At 36.0% G+C, this 12,730-nt stretch overlaps 1 protein-coding gene across 9 annotated transcripts; it reads right to left on the reverse strand.

Moving 5' to 3' along the window:
- Positions 1-797: 797 nt before the first annotated feature.
- LOC107799421 (protein MRG1) lies at positions 798-12,475 on the reverse strand. Of its 9 annotated transcripts, none has more exons than XM_016622530.2 (11): positions 12,139-12,469; positions 10,696-10,749; positions 10,488-10,501; positions 9,275-9,435; positions 8,783-8,818; positions 5,972-6,012; positions 4,582-4,680; positions 3,117-3,196; positions 2,466-2,635; positions 2,087-2,171; positions 798-1,407 (listed from the first exon to the last, which is right to left on the reverse strand). In XM_016622530.2, exons 1-11 carry the CDS (start codon positions 12,271-12,273, stop codon positions 1,317-1,319), a joined length of 966 nt encoding a protein of 321 aa, XP_016478016.1. In that variant the 5' UTR covers positions 12,274-12,469; the 3' UTR covers positions 798-1,316. The 9 variants fall into 9 exon arrangements, with proteins under 9 accessions (XP_016478016.1, XP_016478015.1, XP_016478018.1 ...); XM_016622529.2 differs by having other exon boundaries at positions 4,582-4,683; XM_016622532.2 differs by having other exon boundaries at positions 9,290-9,435; positions 12,139-12,465.
- Positions 12,476-12,730: the final 255 nt, after the last annotated feature.

A 12,730-nucleotide genomic window follows, 5' to 3' on the forward strand; every position in this document is an offset into this window, starting at 1 on the left:
TTGTCTATTCTGCAAAAATGTATGGACATATTTTGTTGTCAAAATAATTTAGGCAATTCTAACGTATTGATCGAGGGTGCACGTTTATATGTTGCTTATTTAGAATATAAAAACTCTCTTCGTATGGTATAGTATAATATAACAAGAAACTATGATTCAGAGTGTCGTACTCAAACTTGAATATAATAGGTTGTATAATCACTGGTATCTAAGTGAGCTTATTTTAAAAAATTTAAATTCGGCCTCCGCATAAATCCACAACAAATATTTTAAAATAACAATTCATGTTTAAGGTCCTGCGAAAGACCTTAAACATGAATTGTTTTTCACGTTATCCAAATTAGCGAGGTAAATTTTTTTTAAAACTTGACCTTTGACCTTTGAGGAATAGCATGAGCATCTTTAATTTTTTCAGTTTTAAGTTAACCTATTTGGGGTCCAGTCCGTAAATTAGTGTTCAACTCCATATATCCCTTTACCAGTGAGTTGCTTTTAAAAAGTCGAATCATGTAATTTTTTCCTGTACTCCTCCTATCTGTTGTTATATCCCTTTCCAATCACATTCTAACATGGACGAGCTAAGCTCTTTAGTTATCATTCATATAAATGACTCCATGCTCCCTTTTAACTATACCTTGACGATACCTTCTAATACATATTAAATGTTGGATATAAATGTTATACATTTTTATATGAAAATAACTGCATCTTGCTAAAAGTGTTCCGCCTTGAAGCGGAAGTGAACGGAAACTAATAACACGGATCCCCACATAAGAAGCGGAACACCACATAACTACTCATATTAAACATTGGTTTGAATAATTTAAGAACAGCACCACATAACAGCAAAAAGGATCTAACAGTCATTCGAGAGTATCATATGTCGTCATCAGTGTCAAGTTAGAGTCCAATCTGAGTCTAAAATAGCAACAAACCCCTTTCAGTCTACGCTATGGTTAAACTAATTGGTACATTGGCTGCTATAAATTGCAAGTGACGTACAAGATCTAGGGATCATCTACAGTTTTTTATGGCACTCTACTCTACAGGTGGACACAGTTTAACAACAATCAGTAAACTATCGTTATAGGCAGGACTTTCCTCTCTAAAGTTGCTCACCTGACTGTTTAAGTCGAAAATGAATGGCACTCCAGAAAAAAAAAATGAATGATCTACTGTTACAGATCACAACACACAACAACAAACAGTTTGCCTATATTTGCGAGCCATCACCTGTAAGCATATGGCATGTTTAAGAAATACTGCTCATGCTTCTAATGCGACTCATTCCGGCTATGGTTAAATTGGTAGACAGGTCAACTTTCTTTATCCTTACCACTTCCTTCAGGAGCTTTGGGACCATCATAAGCAGATAAGAAGAAAGTACCTTGGTTTTTCTGCAAAAACCTGTAGCAAACGCATACACAAAATAAAGGCTCATCAAAAAATAATACATCAATACAATAGGTGTTTCCTGAATCCATGTCATCTTGGAAACACTACATCCCTGCCAGGAAAACTACAATGGAATTCATTAATGTTGCTGTTGAACTGGTTCTTACAGAAGGCAGAAACAATGGATATCTTTTATTCCTTTTTTTATTTTTCATCAGTTACAATAACAAAAGCACTTCCCTTCTGTTGATAATTTATAACAAATCTAATGCACCTCCTTTTCAGGCACATTACCGTAGTAATGAAAAAGTCGAGCTAGCCTAATATTCAGAAGCTATAGAAAAAGGAATATTATTGAATATCTTAAGCTTAATACGTTTTCCTTGAAAATTGTCAGGGAAGTTAACAATCCAATGTAAGCTAGTGAAATTTCTGCCTTGGTGCTTTCTAGAAGAGAATAGAGAATCATGTGATTAGACCAATAACTTTAAAAAAAAATACTAGCCAAGACTAATGCAGCAATTATCTAATTAAACCCTCCTTACACAGCTATCCACAGTGAACACTTCAGCTTGTTGTTGTTTACTAAGCAGCAGTTCAATCATAAAATAATTCCAAAACATATTTATAAAAATAAAAATAATAAAATAAAAACACTGGTAGAAGGAAGTAGAGGAAAAAGAGCATATACTTGAGAAAGTCTAGCAATTTCTGCTGCAAGCGAATCAATGTCTCCTCTTCAATTTTTACATATGCAAGTAACTCAGGCAACTTTACTGCAACATCAGCAAACAAATTAAGGTAGGACTTTGCAAGTCTCGACGTTTCATATAATATATATTTTAAGTTCATGTAAACACATTTAAAACACTGCTGAACAATTTTCTTGAATTGAGACCTAGAGGATGTTTCACAATCTTATCAAAACATTTACTTTTGATAAGTAAAGATATACAAGCGTACAGACAAACATATGAAGGATCCTCTGCAGTATGATATTTTTTAAGGTTCACATATCTCTATGTTGGGGTTAGTTCAAAAAACGGTGAACATTTAGTATTTCTTCATACCAAAAAGACGCAACAGATGTTCAGCACCATATACACTAGATGGAGAGACATTATCTGAAACTGCTTCATGATACTGTTGGCGCTCCTTCTTGTACAATAAAATAACGGGAAGTGCTTTGTCAAAATAACATCGAATTCCATTCAGTATCTCCCCAACTGAATCAGTCATCCTGCATGTATATTTGGAAGACAAGGATTGGCAGACATTAAAGAGCAAACTACACCTCCAAGATAAATGCATTTTATTTGCAATCATTGCACATGCAAAAGTAATTGTGAATAACCTCACAATTTAGCAATAAACCAACTACTAGCTTGACATCTGGTAAGCATAGTTTAATGAATTGACAATATAAAACACTAGACTATAGGTCCTTAAGGAAATACTGGGGTGGTTTGATAATTTCTTCATCCTGTATGAGTTTGCTTATGGAGTTACCTTTTGAGAGAACCAATATATTCCGACATTGACCATGCAGACTACAGGATGCCATAGCTCCCATAGAAGAATTGTAGGGATGGAATTTAATATACTTATAAACTTTAACAATCAAAAAGAATGATAGGGATGGAAGAACGAAATAAAGATGCATAACGTCAGCTCAGCAATAAATTCACCCTTACATGAAAAGAAAAAGACAAAGCACTTACATCCCGTCCTTTTTGGATCGGTATTCAAGGTACTTAGTCAATATATCATCAACAGTGGGAGATCGTGGGAGCTTCACAAGCTGCAAAGAAGAACACATCCGACTTCATCATATAGCAATTATGTATAGCAACCAACATTAATAACTAACATCGTCAGAATATAAATGAAAATTATTTGCACTTGTACATTTTAAGTTATTGAAAATTATTTGCACTTTCAGTACTATCGTTCAAACTTTGCAATTTTGAAGAAGTTATGGTACTACATTGATCCAAATGCTAAAGGATTTTAGGACTTGATGTAATTAAAATGTTAATTAATATCTGGCCCACAGAATATTGCTCGAATTCAGTTGAATGGTATTATTGTGAGAGGCATTTAACTAGCGCGCTTGTTGAAGCGAGAAATAATTTGACTAACGAGATAAATCATGAATTTTATCAGACCTAAATTATAGAACTGTTCTTTTGTTTAAGAAGCTGGGCTTAACGTGAAGCCTGGTCTCGTGGGACAGAAGCAGGCGAGCTAGCATGGGCCTGGGAAATCATCTCTGCCAGGCCCAAAACCAATTTTTATGCTGAAGGTTAGTTTAAAGGTTGGTCGTTGGGGGCTTGAGCGTATATGGCAAGATGGGCCTCACAGAAGCAGGCCCAATGGCCTTCCTTGGTGAGGTCATAATCCTCCTTCATTCATAGCCACAAAATCATTCAATGTCAATGAAGAAAAGAAAATTGATCAACTCCAGCATGCCATTTGTAGGGATGAATACAGATGTGTGGCTGAGCAGATCAATTTCATGTTATCCAATATGAAATTATGAATTATTCTAATCCCGACAGATCCGGTTCAGATTAGCAGGGAGGAACTCAGTCTAGTAAATCAGCATAGATCTCAAAGACAAATAAGGCATAGACATCTATTTGTCAGAGTTTTTTTTTGGGATTTCAGGTTGAGATAAGATAAGTCAGCAATTATACTTCTAGTTGATTGCTCTATCATGGGTTTCCCATTATACATGGCTCTGGTCACTCATCTATGCTCCAACCCTTAACAATAGTATCCACAACGCGTCCGATACTAGACTCGATTGGAGCACGGCCCCCGCTAATCAACTTTAATAGTATGTTTTGAGCTATATTATTTGATACTAAGACAAAATCATAGAAGTCCCTCTCCACGAAACACTGGAACTCAAAAAAGAGCAATCCAAGGTTATATTTTTGTGCCCGGAGTAGGTCCAGTTTCAATAAAGGTCTCGTGCAAGTTTATTCCAAGAGTTTTCTATCAGCTGCAGAAACAAACAGCTTATTGGTCAGCAACTAGGAACTTCTCATTGAATAGTTGTCACTGTCACTTGTTTGGGAAGCGTAGTAGTCGTTGTTGTTGTTGTCATCACTTGTGTCTTAGTCTGTTACTGAGCTTGATAAGACAGATAAACCTAGTCATGATCCTACATATATGTACCTTATTTTGCTGTGTGATGAACTCCCAATCATCAACCAGTTGCTTCTTCAAAGTAGATGGAATCTGAATCTTCACAAGTTTCTCTGCAGATACATTGCCCTTCTGCCATCAAATATCCAAGTTACCAACCAATCCATGATTATTTAAAAGCTAATCCAGCACATCATCAACAAGAAGAAACCTCCCCATGATGGCAAATAATGGCTGAGAAACCTTTTAATAACAAATGTCTTCACAGGCAAAAGAAGTGAGATTAGACAGGTATGGGATTGCAGTGTCTAAATCACAGTATAGGATGACTAAAATGGAGGAGTGCTAAAGGAGTATTATGCGATAAGTAAATACTCTACACAACGATTTAGACTAACAATGTTATATGAAAGTGAATGTTGGGCCTGTATCCACAAGATGAATGCCATAGAAAAATGTATGTCAAGATGGATGCTTTACCAAGATAAAAAATGATCGCATTCGATAGAGGGTGCAAGTAGCACATAAATAAAGTGAAAGATTGCATGAGACCATTTGTTCAAGTGCAACGTAGACTCTCAAATACACATGTTCATAGGTGTGAAACTATAATGATTAAACGTGCAAGAAGGGAATGAGGTAAACCTAAAATCACATGAACAGGCTCAGTTAAAAATTGAATATAAAGAAAGCAAAGGATCCTGCAGGCAATAGCAGTAATTTGGAATTATAGATTAGTAGTTGTTACACTTACATCAAATCTCATGCTTTTCAGTAGTCTTTTAAGTTTGGTTAGATATCTCTATAGACCTATGTGGGAATAAGTGTGGGATTTAGAGAATCTCTAGTTTTAGAGAACCCTAAATTTGTCTTAAAAAGTAAATTATAGAGGATTAGAATAGAGAAGGGTCGATATAGAAGATTCATATAGTTGACGCCAGCTAGATTAGAGTTGAGTCATAATTAAACTTCAAGTTTATCAACAACAACCGTTTATCTTTAGTTTCGGACCCATTTCTAGTTAAAAGATTATAGTTTTTGAACTTTAAAACTCAATGCGCACTCAAAACTAAGACAGCCAAAAGTATCATTTTAAGGAGGATAACACTTGGAATTCATTTGATATCTATAACTTTCTTTTGGAGATTCATCCAAGATATTAACTGCATTTATTCAGCTGCTACCTACATACAGGGCACCGGGCAGTGGACATAGAAACCAAGGCACAAAAACTTTTCATTTCCCTAGCTACATGAATGATCTAGCTCTCTTCATCCCTCCTGTTCCATTGACATCCACTTGCAATTAGACTTATTTTGACTTTGTACCATATATCAGATATATACTTAAATATGTCATCAGCGATAACCATAAGAGGGGGAAAAGGGCATTGAGCCATAGAGTCCAGAATTAAGCAAACCTCAGTGCCTGAGTCGGCTTTGCGCTTTTTCCCTTTTGGAACTGCAACACAAGTTCAATAAAAAGAAATATCTTATAAGAAGATAATTAATAGAAACTAAAAGACTTAACAAACTCAAATCCGTCTGATTTTGTGATCCTGAAGCAAAATAGGTGTACTCCAGTGCAGCATGATACGAATAGTAAAAAGTCATCACTTTGACCAACTCAAGGTCATTTCATCTACAATATTCCACAGCGGGATAGTAGACAAATGCCAATTCATAGGAAAATTAAGGAGAGTGCTGTCAGTTATTAGCTTTTTACATCCAATCTTGCATGTATTCCTAACTATCGTATCCACCCCACAAGGATGATACCCACAGCTGTGAGAATTTTGAACGGGACTCCACAGTCATCAAGGACTCATAACATTTAACTGGATCTAATAACTCAAAATCTTTTGTATAAGCTGTCATCAGAGAATATCAATTTGAATGAAGCAATACAACGTGATTGAGCTATACTAATGTTTATGTACTGCCTAGATACAGCTTCCTTCAGTTAAATATCCAAAAGCTAGTCAAATTGCCAAATCTTTAACCTTGGTTAAACCTCTAATACAAAAGTGTGGACTACATAATGAATGCATGCCAGCAATCAAAGAAGTCAATAGCAATCATAACATACATTTCTTAGAGAAAATTAGAAGAAAGAAGCTTGTCGTGCCACTGTAAAATCCCTAACTGTAACTACAAAATTAACTGTTTCTCTTCATTCATTTTCGAAACTTTGGATGGTCGGCTCTCCCTTCTCAATGGTAGAACAGAGAAATATGTGCAAGCAAGTCTATCATAGGCATAAAGCAAAGGCGAGAGATTCTAGAAATTACCACTTCTCTTCCATAATCTTTTGTTTTATGACCCCGGTTATTACATACAAAAAAATGAGTCCCACTTTTTCTGAGCACACTCAAAAGATATGTCAACTATTGAACATTTGAGGTTGGGGCTTTTGTATTCCTTTGTTTCTTCTGTTATAACCAAAGCCAATCATTACTTCTCCTCTGCAATCACATATTGCTTCTTGGCTACCCTTCTGATTTTCCTCCTTTTTTTACTTCTCGGTGAGAGATTCAAGAAATTACCATTTTTCTTCCCTAATCTTTTTTTATGACCACGGTTAATTTTACATACAACAAGATGTGTCCCACTTTCTCTGAATAAACTCAAAAGATATGTCAACTATTGAAGATTTGAGGTTGGGGCATTTGTATCCCTTTGTTTCTTCTGTTATAACCAAAGCCAATCATTACTTTTCTTCCCTAATATTTTTCTTATGACCCTGGTTAATTTTACATACAAAAAGATGTGTCCCACTTTCTCTGAGCACACTCAAAAGATATGTCGACTATTGAAGATCTGAGGTTGGTGCCTTTGAATCCCCTTTTGTTTCTTTTGTTATAACCAAAGCCAATCATTACTTCTCCTCTGCAATCAGATATTGCTTCTTGGCTATCCTTCTGATTTTCCTCCTTTTCTTAGTTCTCTTCCACGGTCCACCTATGCTTAACATCCTCGTACATGCATCGCGTCTTTCCCCGACACGCGATCCATACTGAAGCTGAGTCTTATCATCCACCAGACATGCTTCATTTGATACCCTCACAAATGTAATTACCTCAGTATTCTAATTGTTTTGCCAGACAGAGAAAACACCGCTAGATAATGTGAGGGGGTTTCTCATACTAGTAGTATCAAAGACATTTGATTTAGGTGGCTTAAACATGAGATTAAACTTTTGTGAGAAAAAGGTACATGGCCTAAAATGCACAACTTATCAAATGATCATCAATCATGTCAAAAAATAATTAGTACGTAACTAGGTTTGGGATAAAATTTCCAGTATAAGCAAGAAGACTACTTTCTAAAACATTAATTTTAAAACTAAAAAGAAATTAATAAGGCAGCCTGCAATGATAATTTGTTTTAAAAGAAGTTAGGGTTGAGGTCCAGGATACCTGATTCGTCAGTACACCCCTTGCACGTAAATTTTATCAACAGTCCAAATTTCCAATAAATTCATATATTTAGGTTGCAAATTTGGTTGAAAGAAACCGCAAATCAGGCACACACCCAACATTGAGTGTCCATGATGCCTGAGAGAGCTTTAGGGCTACCATGTCCAAATTATCAAAGGACCAACTCAGCCGGAGTTGAAACATTTAGAGGAAAGCAATTATTCCATCCCAATGCAAATGTGGGATTTCCTTGCTTGTCTAAGTTCGAAACAGAAGCATTAGAATGTTTTCCATGTTTCTTTAGACAATGCTTTACATTCAGTTACTTTCCAGTATGGACGAACATTTATTTTTTCCCCAAATGGAAAAATATCTTTAACCACATTTTAGTTCTACAAGGCTCTGATAGAACTCCAGACGAATGAACTTTTTGAAGTTCGATGCTCCCGTTCTTCCCTGCATTATCCTAGTGTAAGGGAAATAAATGTGGATAGAGGAGAAGACGAAGACAGGCAGGAAGAATCATGAATCAATTTTGGAGGTAGATATTCCTGAAAAAAAGATGCATCTATGTTCTTGCTTAAAAAAGAAAAAAGGGAAAGTCCGAAATCAAAGAAATTTCCGTATCCCCCCAAAAAAAAGTAAACTAGGGATTTTACACTTTTATAAAAACCTGCTTTACTTATGTGGAGGACGCTGGACATGCTTAGCTTTTGGCTTTATTACCTACCCCCCACCCCCAAAAAAATACTAATGCAGAAAGCAATCACTTACTTTAAAGAAATGAATAATCAAAATTATAAGATACCATACCATTGCTCTTAGTGTCTTCTTTATCCAGTTTAACATCTGCAAATGAAAAGTAAGTTAGAAACAACAATGACATTCAATCCCGAGATCTAATACTCCACTAAGTTATGAGATCCTTTCCTTCAGAGGAGATACATAACCAGAAGGCATTTGGTTTTGTAGTTAATGTCCACTATTAGATATGCCAGAACTTTTAAAATTGAAAACATGAGGTAGAACAAGAAAAGGAGTTAATGCATTTTTTCTTAAGTTATGCTAGACATGATTTACAACCTTAACTTTGGTTATGTTTCCATTTAATCACTGAGGTACATGACAAACATCTTAAAGGAACTAATCTTTTGGAATTTAGTCCTACCAATTATTGGTTTTCAATCAGCTAAATCTCCAAATATTTGACCTCAAAGAAAGACATCAGGAGTAATATTGAGTCCATAAACAAGTCATAAACATCAAGAGGTTATGCAAAACATAAGTATTTCCATGACCAGATACCTAGAGAAGACACACCAGCTGAGCTTTTTGGCTTTGCCTGCGCTGAGCGTCCAGATTTAGTATTTTTTTCCATGCCCTGCTTCTTGTCCAGGGCCTGCTGCTTCAAGACGTTGTCTTCCGTGTGCTTCATCAAGCGGTCAGTGCCTACCCATTCATCCCAACTGTTGCAAGACATAGTTTCAGTAATTAGTCTTGCCGAATACACTTACAATTGACAATAATTCAACTCCAACCTCCAAAATTCAGTTTGAATTAAACAAAAAACTAGCTTCACATTTTACTGCAGAACCTGACATACACAGCTTGACAGCTATGTAATATAGCTATTATTCCCAGTCGCAGGAAAAGGTTCTGGGCTCTGGAGTACCAAGTTCATAGAATCTAATTTCCGTTTAAATTTAGACAGCAATTGCTTTTCCTTTGGTAAATTTATGTTGTTAGAAACACACCAAACTGTAAATGATTTTTTATAAATTAAAAATATTTGAAAAAAGATCATAGTCAAAGAAAGAGCTTGACTCTCCAAATAGTAATAGTACCAGGTAAAATAAGATAGAGGGAATTCAATATTGTGAATCAATAAATCCTTATTTAGACAAAAAGGTTGAGGGATTTGTAATACTCCGTCCTTTTCTATTTGAACATCATGGTTTGAACTTCAATGGGTAGATAGGTATATTTCATATATTAAGCAAAGGTTTGGTAGAACAACATCGAGAAAGTGCTTATGGAGAATAGTAAAAGTAGATCCTATGTAAAGTATTAAATCTTCCAATAATTCCCAATTCCGGGAAAAGGACATTCCTTTTGCAACAGATTGAAATGGAAAGAACACGTTTAATTTGAAACAAAAGGAGCATGTAGTTGAAATGATAGATATAAAACTTCACTATTATCATACAAGACCAAATTCGTTGTGCTACCTGATGCTTTCCAAATCAAAATCATGCATTCATAATTGTCCTTTACATCCAGAGCAGCACAATATTTTTAAATCTAATCTGTCATATAACCACCATAATCAACATATCGAAATATATTCATGTCTCTTGCTCAAGGACTAGCTCCTTTGGAGCAGGGCATTCAAACAGAAAATGTTAAGGCAGCATTTACGACGAACATCAGTTGGTCAACCTTTCAAATTCTGGTGTAAATTGCTATTAAAATGATACTCTTGAATTGAAAACTTTTTACAAGAACTTCATAGACTCACTTTTTGTTCCATCCCTGCAATTTAAAATAAATAAAAACGAGTATTAATTCTCGATATCATTGCGAATATTGAAAGAAATTTAAACAGGCTAAGAATGTAAGGCTATTAACCTATTCTACAAGTTCTTTCACATCTTTTAACTAAAGAATCTCCAAATTAATTTTTATATATAAAGCATAAGGTGAAAGAAGATGAATATTAAACTTACAAGGTAATGAACAAAGTATCTCCATTCATTCTTCCTTAGCTCTGCTTTTTGAACCTTCACAGTAGAAAAACATGGATCACATTAGGGTGTAGCATGAAGCTTGTGGCCAGCAATAAGTAGCATGGTTTAATCAGGGTGCTAAAATTTGTAGAAGGCGACAGTACGTCATTGTACACATGATTATTTTCCATATACAGAAGAAACTTTCCCTTGTAAGAAATATACTAATTCACAAATAGTGTTTTCAAAAGTGAAACGCCATAAAAGCAACAAGTCTTGAGAGGTATAAGCGAACAGCAAAATGCACATATTCTCAAAGTAAAGAGCGTGTTTAGAGAAAATACAAGATTTACCACCAACGTGAGCAAATTTAGTAATTCAACGGTCCAATATACAACGGCGAAAACACTAATCCCAATTCCCAACAACTGAAATTAAATATCAGTAAAGTGTATATTTGTTTTTAAAAATTTTATTTTTATTATACGTAGGGAGAGGGAAAACGGGGAGGGGATTACTAGGTGAAAAATCGAACCCTCACCAGCAAGGTGAAAATTCAAGTAATCAACCAACTGGGCTATTAAGATTTCTCAGTAAAGTGCAATTTCAATAAGCTAAGTGGTACTTTGTTTTATAACCGAGAAATCCCCAAGGGAAAATTGCACACAGTTCGAAACTCAGAGAAAAATGGGTCCGCCCCTCTACACTTCTCCACTAAAATATCAGGCAAAATGCCTGCAACAAGGTTCAAACCCATGACTTCCACCTAACCCACATATCACGCACTATGTCTCTTCAGTAATATAACTACAAGAGATTAAGAACCATATCTCGTCTAGAGTTAACCCTCATGGGTTGGCCTGGTGGCAATTGACTTGAGCCTTGGGGTTTGCTCCCTTTCAAGGTCTCAAGTTCGAAACCCACTGGGTGCAAACAATTTCTGAGGGCCATCGTACTGGGTAAAACCTGAATTAACCGTGGTGCACTTGCGGGAAACTCCTTGCCGAGGGCCTGTGCACCCCCGGGATTAGTCGGGGCTCAAAGAGACTCGGACACCCGGTGCAAATCAAAAAAAAATATCTCGTCTAGATTGGATTCTCCTTGCACAGAAGCATGATTAGCAGAGAAGGTCGGATAACTGTAATAGGTCAAAAGCTGAAGTAGAATTCCCAAAAATCACTTCCAGTTCATATACACAGATCACCCGTAGTTGCAGGGAAAATAAAATACTGACACAAAATCTCAACCAATAATCAAACATATCATCAGAGTAGATATAAAATAGCCGAGATTTTTGTTACAGTCAATTTCGATAAACACCAAATCCAAGAGAATATACGTCGATAGAAGGCATCAGCGCTCAATTTCCACAATTAATTACAGCATTTCTATACTAAATTAGCGATTTCTGTGTAAAAATAAAAGGCAAGTTAAGAAACGTGCCTTTGCTTCGTAGATGCGAGGGCCATGATAGGCGAGAACCTTCTCGCCTTCGGTGTAGACACTAGGTTTTGAGTCGGGCACGTCGCCGGAGGAGTTGTCGCTGTCGGTAGAAGAGTCGTCTTTGGAGCTAACCATTTCCGATTACCAGAGGGTTTCGACTAGTATCTCCTCCGTCTCTGGTCGTGTATGACGTGGGAAGCGACGGTGGATTTGTTTCCCACTTCTTAATCGGTTTCAAAATGAAAGGGAACAGTGAACCTGTGCCGCTGCATTTGTGCGCGTGTGCGCGTGACTCTTTAAACCCCCTCGGATATTGCAGTAATCACTGATCAGTAGTATTGCCAAAAATAAATACTTACCATTTTATACTTGAAAACAATAATTTCATTCCTTTTCTTCTCTCTTTCTACCACTGTGCTGCTATCGAACAAACTATACTTCTTTTCATTTCTAATTCTTGTTTGCAATTACATTTATATAGACTACGAGAGTGTTTTACCTAGTGAGATTAACTTGTTTACCCTCGAAAATGAATAACAAATCAATTCATACGCGGTTTTAAGGATATCTGAACTAATTCAATACAACTGAT

The sequence above is a fragment of the Nicotiana tabacum genome, chromosome 17, assembly GCF_000715075.1.
Source record: "Nicotiana tabacum cultivar K326 chromosome 17, ASM71507v2, whole genome shotgun sequence".
NCBI lineage: Eukaryota > Viridiplantae > Streptophyta > Magnoliopsida > Solanales > Solanaceae > Nicotiana > Nicotiana tabacum.